The sequence below is a fragment of the Malurus melanocephalus genome, unplaced genomic scaffold, assembly GCF_030028575.1.
Source record: "Malurus melanocephalus ecotype Western Australia unplaced genomic scaffold, MMel_1.1 scaffold_78, whole genome shotgun sequence".
In the NCBI taxonomy this organism is placed as follows: domain Eukaryota; kingdom Metazoa; phylum Chordata; class Aves; order Passeriformes; family Maluridae; genus Malurus; species Malurus melanocephalus.
Window position 1 is genome coordinate 464,299 of NW_026623310.1, and position 21,806 is coordinate 486,104.

General features: G+C 38.7%; 1 protein-coding gene across 4 annotated transcripts in view; it reads left to right on the forward strand.

The window, feature by feature from the left end:
• The window catches only part of FNDC3A (fibronectin type III domain containing 3A), a 111,999-nt gene that overhangs the window by 74,150 nt on the left and 16,043 nt on the right, over positions 1-21,806 (forward strand). For all 4 annotated transcript variants that reach the window (XM_057367357.1, XM_057367356.1, XM_057367358.1 and 1 more), the window contains 9 exons: positions 2,462-2,619; positions 3,633-3,692; positions 7,712-7,850; positions 8,306-8,359; positions 8,969-9,093; positions 12,331-12,505; positions 13,101-13,187; positions 19,634-19,772; positions 21,420-21,488. In XM_057367357.1, the coding sequence (XP_057223340.1) occupies positions 2,462-2,619; positions 3,633-3,692; positions 7,712-7,850; positions 8,306-8,359; positions 8,969-9,093; positions 12,331-12,505; positions 13,101-13,187; positions 19,634-19,772; positions 21,420-21,488 (1,006 nt within the window). The remainder of the gene's footprint in view (positions 1-2,461; positions 2,620-3,632; positions 3,693-7,711; positions 7,851-8,305; positions 8,360-8,968; positions 9,094-12,330; positions 12,506-13,100; positions 13,188-19,633; positions 19,773-21,419; positions 21,489-21,806) is intronic.

Sequence of the window (21,806 nt, forward strand, 5' to 3'; positions counted from 1 at the left end):
GTGTTATCGATAGCTGCATTGCCAAGGGGAATTCTGAGCTCTCTCTGGATGACTGTGAGAAGAATGGATCAGTGGTGAGGTCTTGTGCAGTGTTGCTAATGGCACAGGGAAGAGAAATGTGGTGCCAGTACCATCACATTTTCTTTCACTTCCTTCTCCCCTCAACAATTGACCATTCATGCCTTTTAGGCAAGCGTACTGTGTCCCCTTCCCRCCATGTCCTTGCTTGAACATCATTGCATGTAGCTGTGTGCAGTAAGTGATCTCTTCAGGCCTCAGAAGACTTCAGAGCCTCAAGCAAGGCATTAAAGAAAATGAATCAATAGGACATAAAGAGAACAGTGAGAATGATCAGATTTGATAGGTGAGGGGAAACTCAAAATGCTAACAGTCTTCAAATGCATAAGAAACAACTGCAAAAGGAAGACCTAATATTAAACTTCATGGTGGCTAGGACTAGTAGGCTTAGCTGGTAGTAAGAGAGACCCTTCCTGGATGCTAGGGAAAAAAATTAAATTATTAAAGTAGCTAAACGTAAGAACAGATCATCTTAAAATGGATCTACTAGTCCTGAAGTATAGTAGATTCTTGAGAAACTACTTTTCTTTCCCTCAGGATCTCCTGCCACTTGCTGCAACTCAGGAGGGCAGGGTAAAGATTGTCCAGGAGGGAACTTTTATCAGATGCTTCCCACAATTCCAAAGACTTCCAGAAATGCTAGAATTTTACTGCAGTGSTTATAGATAGTGTTAGTCTAGTTTGTGATGGCATCAAGATAGTAGTAGAATTTTTCTTACTAGATTTTAAAGAGAAACATCAGTGTGTAGTCCTACCAGCATTTGATCCCTTTTACGATATGATATAAAGTCCTGTTAGTGCATAAGGTTTTAGTGACCTTAAGTCCAAGGCATTGAGGCTCACGTAGTGTTATTTTTCTTCCTTTCTGTTTGTTATTAATAAATCATGTCCTCTCTGCTTCTCTSTTGAAATTGACTTATTCAGTTTTTAGTTCTGTAGATTACAGCAATTTGAGAGCACCAGTTGTGAAGATAGCTTTTTGATTCTGATACTCAGGTAATAGATTTTCAAAAGCAATTATTCCCAAAATAGACATATATTACAGTCATATTGTAAAACCTGTCATTTCATATAATGAAATGTGTTTTGAGTTCCCTTAYAAATGATTTGAAACAATAGATGGGTGCAACATATAAACCACAATAGCAGATGTGCAATATTTATAGACACCCACAAATTTCTAGGTATTCTTCTATAATGTATCCTAAAAAATTGTAATCACCTGCATGCACATTTCCATTCRCCTACAAAAACATGAGCATCCTCAGCCCCTTGCAGCACATACAAGTTTCAAGCAGCACCCACTCTTCTGGCAGTGTGAGTGCCCSTAGTCAGGTGTCTCCCTTGGAAGATGTTGGTGCTTCAGTAGTTTTATGTGTAACTGCATTGTTCCCTAGAATCTTTTATTCCCTATGATCTGCTAATCCACAGGCCACTGAGAAAGCTCCACCAGATCACATGTGCCACCTGAGCTGTGAGTCTGTGCCTGTTGCACCCCAAACAGATGTTGTACCAGCTGGGGTGCAGTTACAGCATCCATCAGGCCTGGATGGAGACAGCAGTGGTTGGCAGGGCAATTCCTCACAATGTCAGGCCAGGTTTTGATCATTGTTCTGTTCCACTCCAGCATCTCTTACATCCCCGTTACAATTTTCCATGCTACCTCTACACTTCTGAAGCTGATGTCTTCCGTGTTTCAGGAGTCTCCTTGTGATTCCCMGTTTCTGTTTAAGCCACTTGGGGGTCACTACCTTTAGCATGTTTAGTCTGCTGGGCCCAGAACTTGTTGGATAGTTACAAGTGTTGTATTCACACACATTGGTTATACTCCTATTTCTGTCACACCATCTATTCTTATCCAGGCCTTTCTGCAACAGATGGGGTATGCAGGCAAACACCACCCCAGAAATCTTTCAGGAAATTGTCTCATATATATTTACATCTATGTACATGGACTTGTAAGCATGCCTTCATCTCTGTGTATTTCATAAGAAATAAGAAGTTACTTAAAAAATCAAAGTCCCTGTGCCTTCAGAGAAAAAGGTGCCTGAGGCACAGTTTACTGAGGTGCCTGATGTCCCAGGATGCAATTTGCCATCTCCTGTGCCAGTGTTCCAGTCCATGTTTCAACGGCCCACTGGGTGGCGTTTGGGACCGACAGGTGTCTCTGCCCTCAGCCCCTTGCTCAGCATTGCATTTTTCACATGACATTCCTTGCATTTCATCTGTATAAACTATTTAGTAGCTCTTGTATCGGTATAAATACTCTGATTCGTTAACGGTATATGATTTTCTTTTCTCTTCTTTGATCCTTTGTGGCAAAATAACATTTATATACAATAGCATTTAAATGCAGAGATCTCAAAACTTTGTGTTTCTACAGGTATCAGATATTCAGGCAAGAACAGCACTGCTGATGTGGTCCCCTCCATCCAGTGATATTGGAGAAGACACAGACAAGAACGACATACCAGAGGTTTATATTTACGAAGTGATGATTTCAAGTACTGGAAAAGATGGAAAGTACAGAACTGTGTACATGTAGGTGTTGGTTATTTTTATTTAATCACTGTTGCATTGAAATATGTGGCTTAAAACCTCATTAAAAATCTGCTTGTTGTCCAGAAAATTGAACAATTAGCAGTTTTATGTAACTTCTATTTTGAAATTAGCTACCTTTTTTCAGTAGAATTAGTTTCATTTTATTACTGAAGTCTCTGCCATCAACTGGAATGTARCACTTTGTTCTTACATGTTGGAGGCATGTTTTAATACCACTTTCACTGTATTTCAACCAGCTGTGCTAGACAGCATGGATTCTCAGATAGTGAGACATACAAGTAATGAGAAAAATAACACTCATAAATTGCTTCATTCCTAGCAGAATGGTTTTTGGTCAGTTTTTTGCATTTGGAGAAATATGTCAGTAAAATTTAGAAATAAGGGTATAGAGCTCTCTAATAGCTATAAACTTTTATATCTAGCTACTTTATCTTAGTCACCTTCCATGGATTTCATGCAGTTATAAGTTGAGTATCCCTATCCAAGAAACTAGAGGAGGAGAAATTACTTTTGCCGAGATAAGCTGATGTCAGCAAAAGCAGATTAATAGATGTTATTTTGGTGTSTTTTCTGTTTCTTAGGCTTTAGCAAGTAGGTATGTGCAGTCAGGTACAGTTTTAGATGATTGTTTTTGCAAGGCTGAACTGAGCTTCTGTGGGCTCCAATACTTCAATGATTTTTTTGAGTAATAACACATATGCATACAGATGCAGCTTGTCTTACTAAGTAAAGAAGAAAGTAATTGTTACTTTTTAGAAAGCACCAAACAAAAAAGTGCCCCAAAACCACCAGGACTAAAGATCAGGAATAACACAAGAAGCCTCTAAAATTCTAAGATAAATGCATTTACATATTGCTGTATTTAGCAGAAGACAAACTGTTAGCAAATACATTTCATAGAAGGTGTATTGACTGAATTAGAGGATACATGCTTTTTATAAAGTTATGGAATTCTGAAACAGTCTTTAAAACAAACTTTTATCTCTTTCTAGTGGAGAAGAAAATAAAGTTACTGTAAACGATCTCAGGCCAGCAACTGATTACCATGCAAAGTGGGTATCTTACTTTTTCTTCATTAAATTATGTGGAAAGGTTTTAAAAGTTTCATTGTGTATTTGCCTAAAACTTCAGAGATGGTCTTTACCGCTTCTCACCCTCTTTTGAGTCACAACACTTTTTACTTAGCTGACCACTCAGTCTGTTTTGGACAACATAGGACAAGATTGGTGCACCTTCATCCTAGATCCATGCTCTTTCCTTTATGCCAGCACAGTGATTTTTTTCTGTCCTTGGAGCCAGGCACAGATGCTGCTTTCTCCCAGTTTTGTACAAGCAGCAGAGGAAAGTACCTTGCCCTGGATGATGCTCCCTGCATGGCCACCTGAAGGTCACATTATACTGCTTTTGCTTTGCTCCAATAGATAAGTAAACCTGACCCCATATGCATGACGGTGTGTCCCCAGCTCAGTGTAGTTCTACTCTTCTAGCAGAATTCACTACTTCAACAGGACAGAAGAAATAGCATAGGATTGGGAAGATGTGGTTAGGTGTTGCTCTTCCTTCTTTTTTTTAAATATTGGAGGGTCATCTGGAGCGGAACTGGGCAAGGGATGCAAAGAGTAAGGGCTCCTATACCTTTGTTAGCTAGAAACAAAGGTCAGAGAAAGTGTGTCCTCCTGAACTAACACATACGGCAAACAGGGAACAATGGATGAGGAAGTGGCTGAGATACTCAACAACCTTTTTGCCTTAGTCTTCACTGGCAATCTCTCTTCTCACATCTCTCCAGTGGATGGACAGCAGAATGGGGACCAGGGTAGGAAAGTCCCTCCCACAGTAAGAGAAAAACAGGTTTGAGACCACMTAAGAAACCTGTACATAAGTCTGTATCTAATGAAGTGCATCCCAGAGTCCTGAGGGAATAAGCTATGTAGTTACCAAACCACTCTCCATCATATTTGAAAAGTCATGGCAACCAGGGTAAAGTCCTGTGTGACTGGAAAAAGGAAAACATTGCACCCATTTTTTTAAATGGTAGAAAGGAAGACTGTGGGAACTACCAGCCTGTCAGCCTCACTRCTGTGCCTAGGAAGATCATAGAACAGATCCTTCTAGAAGCTATGCTCAGGTACATGAAGGACAGGACAAGGAAGTGATTTGAGACAGCCAGCGCACCTTCACCAAGTACAAGTCCTGTCTGACGCGGCAGGTGGTCACCACCATCAAGTGATCTATGATCAAGTGACTGTATCAGTGGACAAAGGGACTGCAGATGTTACCTGTCTGGACTTCTGTAAGACCTTTAAGACAGTCCCCCACAATATCCTTGGTGGATGAAGAATTCAGTTTGACAGTCACGTTCAAAGAATTGTGGTCAATGGCTCAATGTCTAGATGGAGATTAGTGACAAGCAGTGTCCTGCAGGGGTCTGTATTGGACTGCTACTCCAAAATATCTTGATCAGTGTCAGACAGTGGGATCAAGTGAGCTTCCAGCAGAAAACACCGAGCAGCTGCAGTGTCAGCCATCAAGGGGTGCAGTTGACACACCTGAAGGACAGGACACCRTCCAGAGGGACCTGGACAAGCTTGAGCAGTGAGGCCATGGGAATCTCATGAGATTCAACAAGGCCAAGTGCAAGGTGCTGCTTTTGGGTCAGGGCAGACCCAGTATCAATACAGGCTGAAGGATGAAGGGAYTGAGAGCAGCCCTGCCAAGAAGGATGTGATGGTCCTGGTGGATGGAGAGCTGGACATGACCTKGCAATATACTCTTGCAGCCCAAAAAGCCAGCTGTGTCCTGGGCAGTGTCAAAGGAAGTGTGGCCAGCCGGGTGAGGGAGGTGGTTTTGATCCTCTGCTCTGCTCTAGTGAGATCCCACCTGAAGTGCTGTGTCCAGCTCTGGGGTCCCCATCATGAGAAGAACAGTAACCTGTTAGAGCAGCTGTAGAGGAGGGCCACAAAAGTTATTCAGTCTGGAGAAACTGAACTTAAAAACTTTCARTACTTAAAGGGGGCTTATAAGAAAGACAGAGACATACTTTTTAGGAGGGTCTGTTGTGACAGAGCAAGAGATAATGGTTTCAGACTAAAAGAGGGCAGATTTAGACTAGACTGTTTAGACTAGATATATGGAAGAAATTTTTGCACTGAGGGTGGTGAAACACTGGAACAGGTTTACCCAGAGAGATGGTGGATGCCCTATCCCTGGAAACTATTCAAGGAGAGGCTGTGCAGGGCTCTAAGCAGCCTGATCTAGTTTAAGATGTCTCTGCTTATTACAGGGGAGTTTGGACAAGTTGACCTTTAAAGGTCTCTTGCAACCCAAACTACTTGTGATCCTTGTTTAAAAAAAAAAACAGTGTGAATACAACAGTTTACAAATAAGTAACATTGTGAAGCCAGAAATTAAAGCCTCCTTAAAATAAGTGCCTTTTCAAGAGATAATGACAAGTGGGGAGTACCTTCTTAGACATGAGAGAATGTCCAGCATGTGAGGGATTTGCCTCTCTTCATTGTGTGGAGAACGCCAAGATCCCTGTGTACTGCCCAAGGGAAGCAATTAGAGGCAGCTGGTAGGAGGCACAGGGAACAGAACTGTGACAGTGTAGGGGTCCAAGTTAACGATGTGATGCCTTCTTTCACATCAGGTTTAGGATAGAATTCACCTTGTACAATAGCTTTTTTGGCATTTGCTCAAGTGGAAGAGCTAGTCCTTGATGTGAAGAGGTCTACACCTCCCAGAGCTGTTTTCCTGAGTATTGTCCTGATTGCCAAACTGAAAGTAAAAGTGGGTTGGTCTGTTCTTATCACAGCCCCTGTGTTGCCTGCAGCACAAGGTCAGGAGGAGGATGTACAATAAATTGGCTCAAAGCTCTTACATATGAAGTTTTTCCCTGTGATTCTGTTCCTATTTTTTGTAGCATTTATGTCTTTCATCTAACAAGGTTTAAGTTGAAAATTCATGGAGCAAAAGAGTCCTAGAATTTTTTTTTCTGCATAAGTCCTCTTCTACCAAGCTATGTTCAGGTTTTTTCTTGCTTAATTCTGGTATTGTAGCCAATACATGGGAATCAGTGGCTTGGCCACTCAAGCTCTTTATAAACAGAGTTCTGCCAGTATGAACAGTGCACAAAATCAATGAAGACTGAAACAACTCATCCACAAAGGTAACTGACATATTACGTATTTGCAACTGTATGCAACTACAGACAACTTTGTGTTTAACTTTAGTCACTGTTTGACTGTCTCCTTGCTATTTGCCAAATTTCCTGTGATTTGCTGTCCATGCATCAAAAATACATCAGGATTTTTTTATCTTTTTAAGATAAAAATCTAGATCTTATACTGGTGATCAGAGGAACGGGTTTTCTGGAGAGTTTTGGTTTGGGTTTTTTTTTTCAAAGGAACAGATGAAGTGTGTTTTTTTTCAAAGGAACAGTGTGTTAATTGTGTTGACCCAAAGAAGAGGCAAGGCACAGCTGCATAACTTAGGGGGCAGGGGAGGCCAGATGATCATCATATATTTCCTTTTGGAGACAAGGTTTTTGAAAAGCAAGCCATTTGTCTTAGAGACGGAAGCAAGAATTCACACTCGAAGTATGTGGAGACTTAATTCATAGCTTTACAAAAGGAAAGTACAAAGTGAACACACTCAGCAGAACACTTAAATGAGTGCAGAGGATACTCTGAAAATATATCAACAGCTTTGTTGGGCTCAGCTGACAAAAGAACTTGCAGAAGAATTATTCATATCAGTTAATATCTCTACAACAGATGAGCCTGCAAAATGCTTCCATTATTTTTCAACCAAAGTACAGCTAATAATGGACATATTTCAAATATAATTGTGAGACTAAAGCCAACTGATGGTAATGATATACATCCAAAATAAAGGACTGTTTTCCTTCCTATTACTTCTATTGACCAAGATGTTTCCCCCAGTCATTTATTTATAGCAATTATACTTTAATAACAAAGCAGCAAGGCAGTAACTTAATTCCAAATGCCCAGTTTTCTTTAGAAACTATACAGATTCTGAGTCAAAAGTTATTGATTCTTTTCMTCTTCAGAGTCCAAGTAGAATACAACTGTGTAAAAGGGAGCCCTTCAGAAGCAGAGAGTTTTACCACAGGAAGTTGTGAACCTGATATTCCAAACCTGCCTAGGATAACGAATCGAACCAAAAATTCTCTTACTCTTCAGTGGAAGGTAAGAATTGCTTCACAGCCTGTAAAATAAATATTTTAAACTCTTCAGAATGATTGTGGATTTATTAGTAAAATACCAGTTCATTGAAACTGAAAATTTTTGTCAGACCTACTAATTTTAGTCACAGTTCCTTGACTGTAAATAGATTTACTGTGTTAAATTTGGGCTGCAGTAAAAACAGAAGGATTCATAGAAAAGCAAGGAATCTGAAGATAAAGTTCCTGTGTTCAGTCCCCAATGCCTTTWAAGGTCTAAATTAGAAAAAAACTCATAAACATGACACAAGCCTTCATTGGATGGAGACTGAACTAGGACTGTCTTGGCAAGTGAAACAGCCATAGAAGTGGATCATCATTTGCCTTCCACTGTTTTTCTCGTGGTTTGGCCTGTACATGCATTTTTTAAGCAGTCTTGTCTCYAGTTAGAGTTCTAATTTTCCTGTTTTCCTGTTACAGGCATCTTGTGATAATGGTTCCAAAATCCACAGTTACCTTTTAGAATGGGATGAAGTAAGCAAGTTATTCTACTGTATTTTTAATCTTGTAGATTTCTTAAGTATCTGTATGTTACTGTGCTTGTTCAAGTTGTGTGAAAATTAAGATTTCTACTTAGAGGCGTGTAACAAATATGTAATTGCTGAAGCAATTATTAAAATACAGTTACCAGTCAATTTTTTTTCTTGGGGGGTATAAGGTAAAAAGATCTTAATTGCACAATTCTGCCACTCTTAATAGTGGCTTTTTCACTTGTAGTCCAATATTGCATTCAAGAGCTGACATGGAAGGRTCATTTTCCTGTTACAGTCTTCTAATAAGTGGGTCAGTCAACTGTGGCCCTGAAAATATCTTGCACACTCTACCTGGACAGCTATCCTGAGATGGCAGAGCTGTAGAATCTTCATGGTTTTATCCTTTCAGCCCTGAGGAACTGGGAAATGGAAAGGAAGGGAAAAAGGAGCTAATTTGATACAAAATTTCATATACTGCTGCCTGACTATATGGAGACTCTTGAGTTATATTTCATTTCAAAAAGTTATTTTACTTCATGTTTGTGTGTACTTCAATTGCTGGATACATATATAATCAGGTGAATAATATGATTACCTTATTCTGTTTTAGGGAAAACGAAATGGAGAGTTTTGCCAGTGTTATTACGGTCAACAGAAGCAGTACAGGATCACTAAACTATCACCAGCAATGGGGTACACCTTTAGGCTAGCAGCCAAAAATGACATGGGAATGAGGTAAATTCTGTTACATACACAAATACGGACTGCATATGCATGCATGTGTATGCTTCTTTAGGAAAAACATATGGTGGCTTTTAAAAAAAAATGGTCTTTTGTCCAAATGGTCTGAAATGGAATATAGAATCTATAACATTTCAGTTGGGAGGGACCTGCAGTGATCACCTAGTTCAACTGCTTAGTTAACTCACAGTATGTGATTGGATTATTCTTTTTGTGGATAGCCTGTGTACTGGGATATTCTCCCTTCATCTGAGGTATCTGTTAGTCTCCTGTTACCTTGGGAAATAGATAGAATATGACATTACCATATTAATGAATTCTTTGGGAGTTCTAGAACTTACTATAAATGCTTAGGATACAAGGGTCATGCTTTTAATTACTACTTTTCAGAAGTTATAGAGCACCAAACTGTTTTGAATTTTTGAGTGAATTACATTTAACTTCAGTAGAAAGYATGAGTAAGAAATTAGAAAAAAATGTTTTCTCAAGTCATGCTTGTAGTACTGTGTACATTAGTTGTTGAGTGTGCTTCTTGGTCATCAGGCAAAGCAGATGTACCTGGCTAACAACACACTACTAGAGCTCGTCTCTAGAGCAGAGTCCTGGTGTCCATGCTTACCTAGTAGTACTTGGACCTTGGGGTCCTGTGTACCAAAACAGGGTTTCCCTTGCCATCAGCCWAAAATTGCTATTTTGTGTTTGTTTGTTAAATTCAAATATTATGAACATTGTGCTGCAGCTCACTAGAGTGATGTTTTTGTAGCATGAAATAGAGGATGTGTGTGGCATGTCCTTCAGCTGGCAGAAGGAGGTGCTTGAAGCAACAGTGCCTGCTTGGGCAGCGGTCAAGGAAAGCGTAAAGAGTAGGGAGCCAGACCTGGGATCATAATTCATGCTGGGCAGAAGGAATTTTCTGCAGACTGTTAAGTATGTGAAAAGTACAGCTGGCTCAGGAGATCTGAGGCATGTGTCAGGAGGCTTTGGAGAGYACTCAGGGAATGCAATGCATTAAGTGGCTGATCCTGTGTCTTTTCTTAAGCATCTGCTTTGTGCCACAGTCAGAGGACACTATAGTGGACTAGAATTGCTTTTGGTGTACTCCAGTAGTCTGTTGCATCACTGCCTTCTGGATGATGTCCCTGGAATTAATTATTCTCTTTGAGTTGCTSCTGGACTTTGTCTTGAGATTTAGTTGGAACTGTTTAAATCAAAGACAAGGAGGGAGCTGGCAGTTAAGCAGGGTCCAGTGCTTGAACTCTCTTCCTGTTCCCCTTTTACATGTGAGTGTAAATGTACCCTCTAGGAATAGCTGCATATATTACAGATTCTTCCAGCGTAAGCTTTGAAGACACAGATCAGTTAAGTACCCTTCTTAAACTAATCACACTGAATAGATTTTTAAATCAATATTTCATTGCCTTGTGAAGATGAGCTTTATTGTTTTTATGATATTATTTAGTTAAGAAGTTTCTTGAAATAATATTTATTAGTGTAGAGTGCCTGTTTATCCCTTATGAAGAATGCTGAGAACATTAGGCATCGGGAGACAAGAATTTTGTCTAAATAATTTTACCAACAAGAACAGATATTTTATCTCTGAGTTACTAATTTTTAAATTCAATTCTAACCTCACATGAAACAGTGATTAAAGAAAACTGGAAAATTAAATCTGATTTCAAAAATACTGTATCCCTGAGGGAATTTTTTAATAGTCATTCAAATATGGCTATGGCTGGAGCTCTTCTAGTTTCTTTCAGTGTATTTTGGAGTGGTTCAATCAAGTTTAGAGATTAAATCTTCTTAGCATGTGGGCTTTATTTACCTTATGTCTGCTTGTAAGGTGACTCTTTCAATAGTTTGTTGTGAATTGAGTTAGACATACTACTTCTATCTGGCTTCTTCTAATGCTTTCTCCAGGCACCTATAAAATGCTGACTTTTTTTAGTAAATATATTGTGGCATCACATAATCTCCATTCCAGAAATTTTCTTGCTTGTGACTTCTTACAATAAAAAAAAATTACTGTTCCCACAAATTTTTAGGCTWTCTCTTGTTTTGTACTTTTTTCCTTCCTGCTTCACCTCTCTTTGACAGTCCTCAGTATCTGTTTTTTTGTGCATTCAACACTCTTGAGAATGTGTTGTCTGTAAAATTTTTTCCTTTAAATGCCAGAAACACCTCAATGCAGACCAAAGTTTATAATGTGCATTACAGTAATATAGGTTGAGTAAGAGAGAAAGTAAAATGGAGTTCTTTCTYTAATTCTGAGATTCTTCAGGCAAGTCAGGTTCAAAGCACATGAGATAATTAACTGGTACCTTTGTTTCAGCTATACAGAGGATTTTGTTTTCAGGGCTTTCTGATGCTCACTTAAGTAATCTGTACCTTTTAGATCAAAATTGCATCTTTGACATTAGTTTCTTATGGTTAAAAAAACTAGACTAGCTTTAGGCTTGTAAGTGATTCTTCAGATCTGATTTTGGAGCAGCAAAGCCAGCTGAGAGCAAGTGGGTTTTTCAGTTTGCTGGATGCATGTCAGACCATCTGTGCAAGCTAGGACCTGTATTCGGACTTTTGCATCCCTCTGTTTCACAGTAGGTCTTTTTAGGTAATTTATTTGTATTTTCACCACGAAGTGTATCTAATCTAAATCAGATAAGGATACCAGTTGTGTTAGGGGATTCACTGGTGTGCACTGCCCCAACCACACTCTACTTCTTTTTCTGCAATAAGACTTTCATTTTATCAGCTCTTAAGGTAGCTCACCATTAAATGAGACTATTATTCTATTATTTTCTGAATCACTAGAGAAACTAGTACKTCAAAGTAAGCTCAGAACACAAAAGCAAAGTTTGTTTTGAGRTCTTGCTATAAATGCTTTTAGGCCTTCATGTTGTCATGTTGGAAAGGGAGGACATTGTAGTATTAGTGTATTATTGCATATAGAGCTTTAGTGTTTTAGAATACTGAGTTAACATGAAAAAGGAAAGCATTTTGGTAGCAAAACATTGTAATTATATAATGCAAATGAATCTTTCAATTATGAACATGTTCACCTTGTTCAGTTTTGTTACTGACAGACTCATGGGCAAGTTAAGTTTTTGGAACAGCTTGCAATTTCCCATTGTGTATATGTCCAAGAAACTGTCATAGCTGTGTTTAGTAAGAATTTTRGTTTTTAGGTATTAATTATTGTGTCTAGTTAGTTTACATACTGTCTGTTTTAAACAGTGATTTTAGTGAAGAAGTCCTGTATCATACCTCAGGCACTGCCCCAACCACACCAGCAAGTCCTTTGCTGATTAATGCTGGAGTTACTTGGTTATCCCTTCAGTGGACAAAACCCTCAGGAACACCATCAGATGAAGGAATCTCATATATATTAGAGATGGAGGATGAGAACTCAGTAAGTTTAGAATACTCATTTTCAATATATTTTATGCATTATTGTATTAAGTGTAGCAATGATTATTTTTGCCAAAATATTCTACAAGAAACTGTGTTTTCTGAAATTAGGCTAATGACTTGTCATTGCTGTGACCAGGCCTAGCTTTCTTCTTTTCATTGTGTTTAGTGTTATTAAGCTCATTCCTRCAAATTTTTTAATTACTTACAACTTTGTGAATTGGAATATGAAAGTTAAGCCTTATAAGAGCTGGATCAAAGCAATTGCATCATGAACTGTGGTCCCTCTAGATGTCATTTCAGACTAACCACATTTGTTCTAAAATCAGTATTGTTCTACCCTTTGAAAGTGTTAGGTATAATTTCCAGTGACACTGTATATGTCTTTCTTACTGTTCTTTTCTCCTCTCCTGATTGGAAAATGATTAATGAATTCTAACCTCTTAAAAAAAATGTGTTTACACAATGAAGATGCGCTTACTACTTTGTCAGAGAAGCATAATTACAGTTTGAAACAGTAATTTATTTGTATGAAGTATGTAAGATCCTCTGGTCTGCAAAGATAATGTTTCAAATAATCCTATTTAATTCTGCAGGGATATGGTTTCAAGCCAAAATATGATGGTGACGATCTTACCTACACAGTGAAGAATTTGAGGCGTAGTACAAAATATAAATTTAGGGTAAGATTTTTTTCATATGTTTGGGCACCAGAATGGCTTGAGATTGACTCAAAAGTGGGGAGGGCCTTTTTTAAGGAAAACTAAATTTGATGCCATTTTCTTACAATTTCAACCTCTTAAAACTATTGGCTGAACACACCTGCATTATTGTTTCTGTTGAAGGAATAAGAACCTCTGTAAGGGTATAACACAGTTGCAGGTAACCTGAAATTCCAAGTTGTGTTYTTAACAGTTGGCATTTTTTATTTGGCTGCTTTGTTTCATATGCATGGGTCATATTACTCAGTATAGCTACAGGTTCTTTCATAATTAACACAACTGAAGATGTTGGGGTAAGGAACCGCCTTGAAAAAAATTAGTAAGTCATTCATATTACCATGGCTGAGCCCATTCTAATTAAGTCTTGAGGGCTGAACTTTTAGTTCAGTATGAAGACTGACCCATCTATGAGCTTTTGGATCTGGTTAAAAGCTAAAATGAAGCATGCTGACCATGGGAAGGTGATCAAATGGCCATGAAGGGCTACAAGAACTTTGCCAGGATAGGCATAGTTGTAGTCAGGAAGGCTGAGGATCAGCTAGAACTGAAATTGGCCAAAGATGTCAAGAATGACATAAAAGGGTTCCTCAGATATGTGAGAAGTGGAAGCATGGGGAAGACATACAGAGGCCATTCCTAAACAGGGCAAAGAAACAAGTTATTAATAATGCCAATAAAGCAGAGGTTTTCAATGCCTTCTTTGCCTCTACCTTCAGCAGCATAACTGGACCCCAGATCCCAGGAGAAGGTAGCTGTGACAAGGCTGTGCTTTGGTCTCTTGGAAGGGCTCAGTCCACGCCTGGATGTTAAGAGAAGTGGCTGACATTGCTGCAAGACCCATATCTACAACATTTGAAAAGTGGTGCAGACTGGGGGTTATCCCTGACTGCTGTAAGAGGGCCAATGTAATACCCCCTATCTACAAGAAGGGCCCAAAAGAGGATCCAGGGAACTACAGGCCCAATAATCTTACTTCAGTTCCTGGAAAAGAAATGGAAAAGTCTTCCTAGAAAATATTACAAGCCAAATAAAGCAGGCAATTGGGAAAAGCCTACACCAAAAGTAAATCATGCCTGACTAGCCTGATCATGTCCTGCATAAAGATWACACTTCCAGTTGGGCAAAGGAGATTAGTGGATATTCTTTACCTGAACTTCAGCAAGCATTCAACAGAGTGCCACAGCCTTCTCCCTGAACAAATCAGCTCGACACAAACTGGATAGCTAGTATGCAAGATGAGTAGAAAACTGGCCAATAGGCCCCACTCAGAGGGTGGTGATCAGTGGTTTCTAGTCAGGTTGGCAGCCTGTCTGAAGTAGGAACTCCTAGGGGTTGATATGAGGCCTCATGCTGTTCATTTTCACAACTGATCTTGATGATCAGATTGTAAGCATCGTCACCAAGTTTGCTGGTGACACATCAGTAAGTGGTCAGATAACACATCAGAAGGCAAAACTATCTTATAGAAACACCTGGACTAGGCTGGAAGAGTGAGGTAGCAAAAACAGTGTGAAGTTTAACAGAGACAAGTGCAAAGTTGTGCACCTGGGCTGGAATAACCGAGTAGGCCACTAAGGTTGGAGCAGCTTTGCTGAAAGGGGCCTTCAGGTAAAATGGATCCTGGGCTGACTCAGCATTGCTAGCAGAGTAAGAGAAGAGATCTGCCCACTGTATTAAGCTCATATCAGGTCACACCTGGAGAACTGTGTCCAGCTCTGATTCACACAATTTACAAAAGATGGGCAGACTGGGAGATGGTCCAAAGGAGGGTCAAAGAAATTATAGAAGGGCTGGAGAACCTGCCCTATAATGAAATTCTAGAAGTATTATATATTTTCTTTGTGGAGAAGGCTCAGAGGAGAGGACAGTTTGCCAGTACTTAAAGTTTGACTACAGAGAAGAGAGAGATTGTCCCTTCTCAAAGAGCCACATGGAGAGGACAAGGGGCAAGAGCTGCAAGTTGCACTGGAAGGGGTTTCACRTTGGTGTAGGAAACAGATCAAGTAATCTACTGTGAGATTGAGTAAACACTGGAATAACCTCCCCAGAAATGTGGTAGAGTCCCCATCATTGCATGCTTTCAGTATATGATTGGACAGGGTGTTAGATAATCTCTTCTAGGCTCACTTTTCACTGAAGGGTTTGACCAGATCCCTTCCAGGTCCCTTCCAACCTGGGCTGTTCTATGGCTAAGTCACTCTTGAATAGTTGCTTGGTTTTTGGAACAAAGCTAAAGACACGTCYCACAGTATGAATCACAGAATCATTTAGGTTGGAAAAGACCTCTAAGATCATCAAGTCAAACTTTTAACGCAGCACTAAACCATGTCCCTAAGCAACACATCTGCACATCTTTGTGTATATACCTCCAGGGRTGGTGACTCAGTCACTTCCCTGGGCACCCTTGCCAATGCTTGACTGCTCTTCCCATCTTCCCATGAAGGAATTTTTCCTAATATTCAATATAAGCTTCCCCTGGTGCAACTTGAGACACAGCCAGAATAACCTCTTCTGTCTGCAAGTGAAAAATATTGATAGCTGTTTGTTGTCACACATATACCTAAAATACTATTTCTTAAGGAGGAATTGGGAATTGTTGGAGAACACTTTCTCTTTGCAATATGAAAGGCAATACTTTAAGGGTTGGTTGATTTGTTTTGAGTTAACACCTAAAGCATGCATCTTTTGGGATGATATTTTGCATTTCTGAATATGATTTTGTTGGGGGTTTTGCATAACTCAATATTTAAATAATTTAAATCATACAGTGTTTCCAGCATTATTGTGGCCACACATCAGCTAAAGAATACCTAATTGTCTTGAAACTACCTTTTGCAGGACTTGATCACAGTCTTCCTTTGAAAGTAATCCTACCCATTAAACACACTTATTACTAGTAAATGTATAGTTACTTAAACATCCTAAGTTTCTTATTAAAATAAAAAAACCCCGTGTTTATACCCTATTTTTATTAGCRAAACAGTAAACAGAAGTCTCTGTTCGCTCATTCATGGGGCATAAAGGAGAAGCAAATGTTAAGTTAATCAGGTCTTTAATTTTTATTATACAGGGGAAAGACTTAATTAGTAGTAATATTCCTTAAGGCTTTTGAAAGACGCTTTATAACCATTTGAAACCTTATTATAATATGTAAATGCTAACTGCCTTTTTGACTTAATTTGTAAGGGCACAAAGACAACCAGATGATTATTAATCTTGTAAACTGTGTCAGGAGACTTAGTGTCTGAGAGACATGTTAGCTTGCATTTCCTCTTCTCAGTCTGTGCTAACATTGCTGCTGTCCTTTCGTCGTGGGTTTAAACTCGATTTTTTTTTATCTGAGTCACGACCCTAAAAATGTCGTGGTTTGAAGTGGGCCAAAATCCAAAAGCACTCACGACATTCCCTCCCCCCACTACCACAGAGGTAGAAGGGAGAGCAAAAGCTCAATTAACACTTAAATTTATGGCTTTCAGATAACATAACATAATTGAGAGAAAGATATGTATATGCTCCAGAAAATGGTCAGACAGGCTAAATAACTTTAAGTTGCAAAATAGATTTATTATTAAAAGCTACTAAGAATACTACTGCACCGGGGAAGAGAACAGAGATAGAGAAAAATTTACAAGGATAAGAAAAATAAAAACTGTAAAGACATTGTAAGACACCTGTTATCCTTTCTGCGGACCCATCTCTTTCTCAGGTCGTCCTTCTCCATTCTCTTTTATGTCTTCCCGCATACACGGGGGGCAGGAATGAAAGTTTAACATAGATCAAACTACTCATTGCAGTTATCATTCAGTATCATAGAAGTGTTCTTACAGCTCCAAGCTGTGGAAGGTCTTTTCCCAAGAAACAGTCAGTGTATAACTGCTGGGATTCTTTTCTTTACCTCGTGGGAGAAAGGAAAGAATGTTTTTCAAGGCCAAACTGCRTTGTTTTGGGGGCATAAGGCCACTATCACAAATCTCTTGGCAGAATACAGCTTCTTCTAAGCATTCACTTGCTTTAGACATGAGGCGGGAACACCTCTTCCTCCCACAGAACATAATTTTTTCTTAGCATTAATTCGCTTCAGATGTGAGGAGGAGCCAGGCCTCTTCCCCCWTTTTTTGGCTTTTAATCAGTTCAGTCTAGTCCTCAAAGGCCAGGTTTTTCTCAGAGCAAGGTTGCTCTCTTTTTTATACAGGTCTTCCATTGAAGAAATAGTCCTTATGAGGACAGCTTGTTTTGTCTATGTTCAAGAACTACAGCAATGGCACAACAGTACTTAATCTTCTCCTTACTGTGATCTTGGGTCTCTATTTTTATTTCTTACATCTCTTCACCCTCCTGCTCTGTTTTTCTCCAGTGCATGATACTAAAACTAAATGCTAACAACCTAAAAACTACATGGCGGCCATGCTCTATCTTGTTTTGAATTCTTCTTAAGTACAAGAACATACATCATCACAGAGGTGTAACTAGCCTGTACAATTGGCCCAGGCCTGATGAGCAGCTTGTCCATCAACCTCAAAGCCATAATGGATTAGCTCTAAAACACAGGGAGCAGGGCTCCTTTTGCTGGAGAAGAAGGAGAAAGCTTCTAGAACTTCCTCACAGGAGCCATCTTTGTAGTTTCTTAGCCCCATCCCTGCACCACCAAAAATCGGACCGAGTAAAACCAGGACACCTTTCCATTCTGCTCATTTTTAAAACAGATCTAAAAGCCAACAACCCCTCTTTTTCCTTTTTTTTTTTTTTTTTTTTACTAAGCGGTTTGGCGGTTTTGCTAAAGTAAACAAAAAAGTTAAAAAGTAAAGAATAGCATGAATTTGTTTTTCTAGAGTCACAGAAAAGTCTAGGTTGGAAGGGACTTTTAGTGATTGTATAGGTCAAATTTATGTAGAAAGTTGTGCATTAATTTAGGCAATTCAACTCTGTCCCAGCCCTGTTGAGCTGAGATTTCAGTATTTCCAGCAAGGGCAATTCAACCATTTATTTGGGCAGTCTGTTCTAATGGTAATTATTTTCTTCTCTTATATCCAGCTAGAATTTCCCCAACACCCTTTGTGTCTACCAGCTCTTGTGCTGTCATCACAGATCCTTTGGAAGGCAATGTCTTTATTTCTTCTGTAACTATCTCTTAGGTATTGGAAAGCTGTGATTAAATCCTTCCCAATGGAATTTCATTTTGTTTAGGCAGAATAAAACAGCTTTTTTGCCTGTATCAGGTTCTCTAATCCCCTGATCATCATGCTGGCCCTCTTCTGAACTCTTTTGAGTTTCCCAGTGTCTCTAGAACTGGGAGGACCAAAACTGGACACAGCATTCCAAGCAAGGTTTTAAAAGTGCCAAGTAAAGTGACATAATTAAATCCTTTGTTCTGCTGGGTAGATTCTTGCTGATGCTGCCCATCAAACAATTTGGTTTTGCTACTGCCTAAATGCTTTGCTGATTCATTTGGCTTGCTCCTACTAGAATCCAAATGTCCTTCTCAGCGGAGCTGAAAAAAGCAAAGCTGGCTAAAATAGACCCCAGGCTGCACTTTTGCTGAGATTATTCCATCCCAGGTGCAACCCTGTATCTTTGGCCAAGGCTCATGGTTCTTGTTAATGCAGTATTTCAGCCTGTCTAAGTCTGTGTGGTGGCTCTTCCCTCTAGCACATGTCAGTCTTCTCCTAGTTTGATGCTATGTACAAATCTGGGAGCATCACTCACTCCTGTCATCCAGATCACTTCTGAAGATAATGAATAGAATCTGAATTGGATTGGCTGTTGAGGAGATCCACTCATGAACAGCTGCTAATTTGCCTTTAAACCATTAGCCAACACCCTTTGAGCCCATCTTGTGGTCTGTCTGTTTAGTCTTTATCTTAACCAGCTTGTCTACATAGATATTGTGAAGATCAAACTAAAATTAGGGTAGATGATGTTCATAGCTCTTCCCCTTTTGTTGAGCAAATTGTTTCATCATGGAAGGCACTAAGGTTGGTTGAACATAATTTACCCTTGATAAATAGAATTTCTTGCCCTTCAGGTGACTTTCATGACAAGCTTTGCCATAATTTCCCTTGGGACTGAGGAGTTTATATCCCCTTTGCTGTTGTTAATACAACTTACCCATATATACACTTTTTTATCTCTGAATGTATTTCTGTAAAAGAAGGTACTATACTAGGATAAAGGGATTTTTTTAAGGATTTTTTTTCCTGGAATTTTTTCCTGCATGTATTTCAGTATAGCGATTGTCTGACTAAGGGACTAATGAAAATGTAAAATGAACGTAAATAATAACTTTTGTTCTCGTGCTAATTTATTATTTATGTGTCTAAATATACATATAAATTAATTTGTCCTTACCATAAACAATGAATAGCATACCACTATCCAATGTGTTTATGATATTTTATATATATTTTCAGGTCATTGCCTATAACTCAGAAGGGAAAAGCAGTCCAAGTGAGACAGTGGAATACATTACTAGCCCAGACAAACCTGGAGTACCTTCAAAACCCACAGTGAAAGGAAAAATTCACGCACAGAGTTTTAAAATAACCTGGGGTAAGAATGTTGTCCAGCTGTATTTACAGTATGTCCTCTGTATTTATTTTTTATATATATATAAAATGTTTTTTATATAGAAGGTCAGATTTTACTTCACTAACACTTCAGTCAAGTGAGCCATTATGGTCCATTTTTATGGAAAAATACTGATTCGAAATACTTAGTGTGGCAGTGTAAGTAATTACATGGAAAGAATAATATGGTAATTGTAATAGGGACTGTTATTGCAGAGGACTAGAATGACTAGAAAAGCATATTTAATTGATGTACTGAGAAGTACCAATTCTCTGGCACAAAAAGTAGGTGCCATGACATTCTGGGCTCTTATCAAAAGAGAAGATTGAAGTTCAATTTGTATCTTCAAACTGTGTGGTTTTGATAGATACATTTTTGTTTGCTAAGGATCTTGAGAAACTTTTCCTTAGGCTCAGGATTTTTTAGCCTTATGCTGTAAATAGAAGGTTAAACAGTACTGTGTGATGCAGTACTTTAGCAGAAAATCAGTTAAAAATGGTATTTATTGTTACATCTTACATATTTCCATTTAATAGTGTGTTTAATTTGTTAGTTTAAGTCACTTGTCGAGTGTAAATAGTACTCAGCAGATCCACTCTTGCATCTTCCCAGAGTGCTTTGTTATATCACGATCTGATACTTCATCTTTTATGTATGATGCATAATGTATGAAGTTATTATAAATACCTGATTTGTAAATCTAAAGCTACCTAAAAAATCTATGCATAAAACTTTTAATTGTCTTTATTTTGRGCATTAATATTCTTTCTATGTGATAATTAATGTGACAGTTTTATTTTTCATTTGGAGTAGTTCCCTTCCAACCAAAGAAGTGCTATCTGCCATATAAGTCTTATTGTATTTAGCTGGCATGTTATGATACGTAACCCTTGCCTAAGAGCCAATAGCCTTTCATCCAGCACATCCATAATGTGATGTTTAGGCAGGAGTACCCTTCTGTGTTGAAGTTTAATGCTGTCTTTATATTTGTTCACAATGTTTCACATTATTCTAATTTTGCTGTTCTCTAAGTTGTCTTTGAGTAACAGTATTAGGATTATTCATCAAAGAAAGGTCTGTAGATTTGTCACTTGTACATCAATACTGTACCAGTGAGGACAGTGCACTCAATTTCTAGTGATGTATTAGAAGTTAAGAGATACATTTTCAGTGTAGAATTCCTGACTCCTATTCTGTCCGAAAAATATTTAGATTTTTGAAATACTGTCCTTAAGTAATTTTGAAATATTCTTACATACAAATCAGTATGATAATTTTTCCTATCTACAGTCCAAATTAACAGACCTTTGGAGTGTGGGTCCCTGAATCCAAAATCCTGCAACCTTCCACAGCATTTGAGACTGAAATGTTCGCTGTGGCATCTCCCAGGGGTGATTCCCTTCTCMCTTTTCCTATGTAGAGTGTATAGAAGGACTAAGAGCTGGCTTTCACATAGCAGGTCTTGGCATGATTTGCCGCTGCCCTGGACTAGGATACTCTCTGTCCAAATAAGCATCCATCTCCAGCTGTCTGTTGATTTTGCCTTCGGGAAATCCTCCCCAAAAGCTATAAAGAAATTTAACCTACCTCGCTTATTGTATATATTTGGAATATTTCTGGTTTTTATAGATCCACCAAAAGACAATGGGGGAGCGGCAATAAATACATATGTTGTGGAAATGTCTGAAGGCTTAAGTGGTAAGTATCAGGGCATACATCAGCATTCAGTTGTGTGGGGTTCTTTTCCCTGTCTCTGTGTGCATGTGGGAAGAATGAAATACGTATTATGACAGGGAAAGTTATTTCCAGGGACTGACATAAAAAACCAAATAGAGCCACATTGATGTTTATATATAAGAAGTTCTTTTTCTCTGAATTAGAACAAAAAGATGCCACAATATCCTGTGATGCAAGTGATGCTTCTTGTTTAACTTACTAATTAGGTRTATTCAGTTTTGGAAATGAAATGACTAATTTCAGGCATTTTAGGGCAAGGAGACAGGGACATGTAGCTTT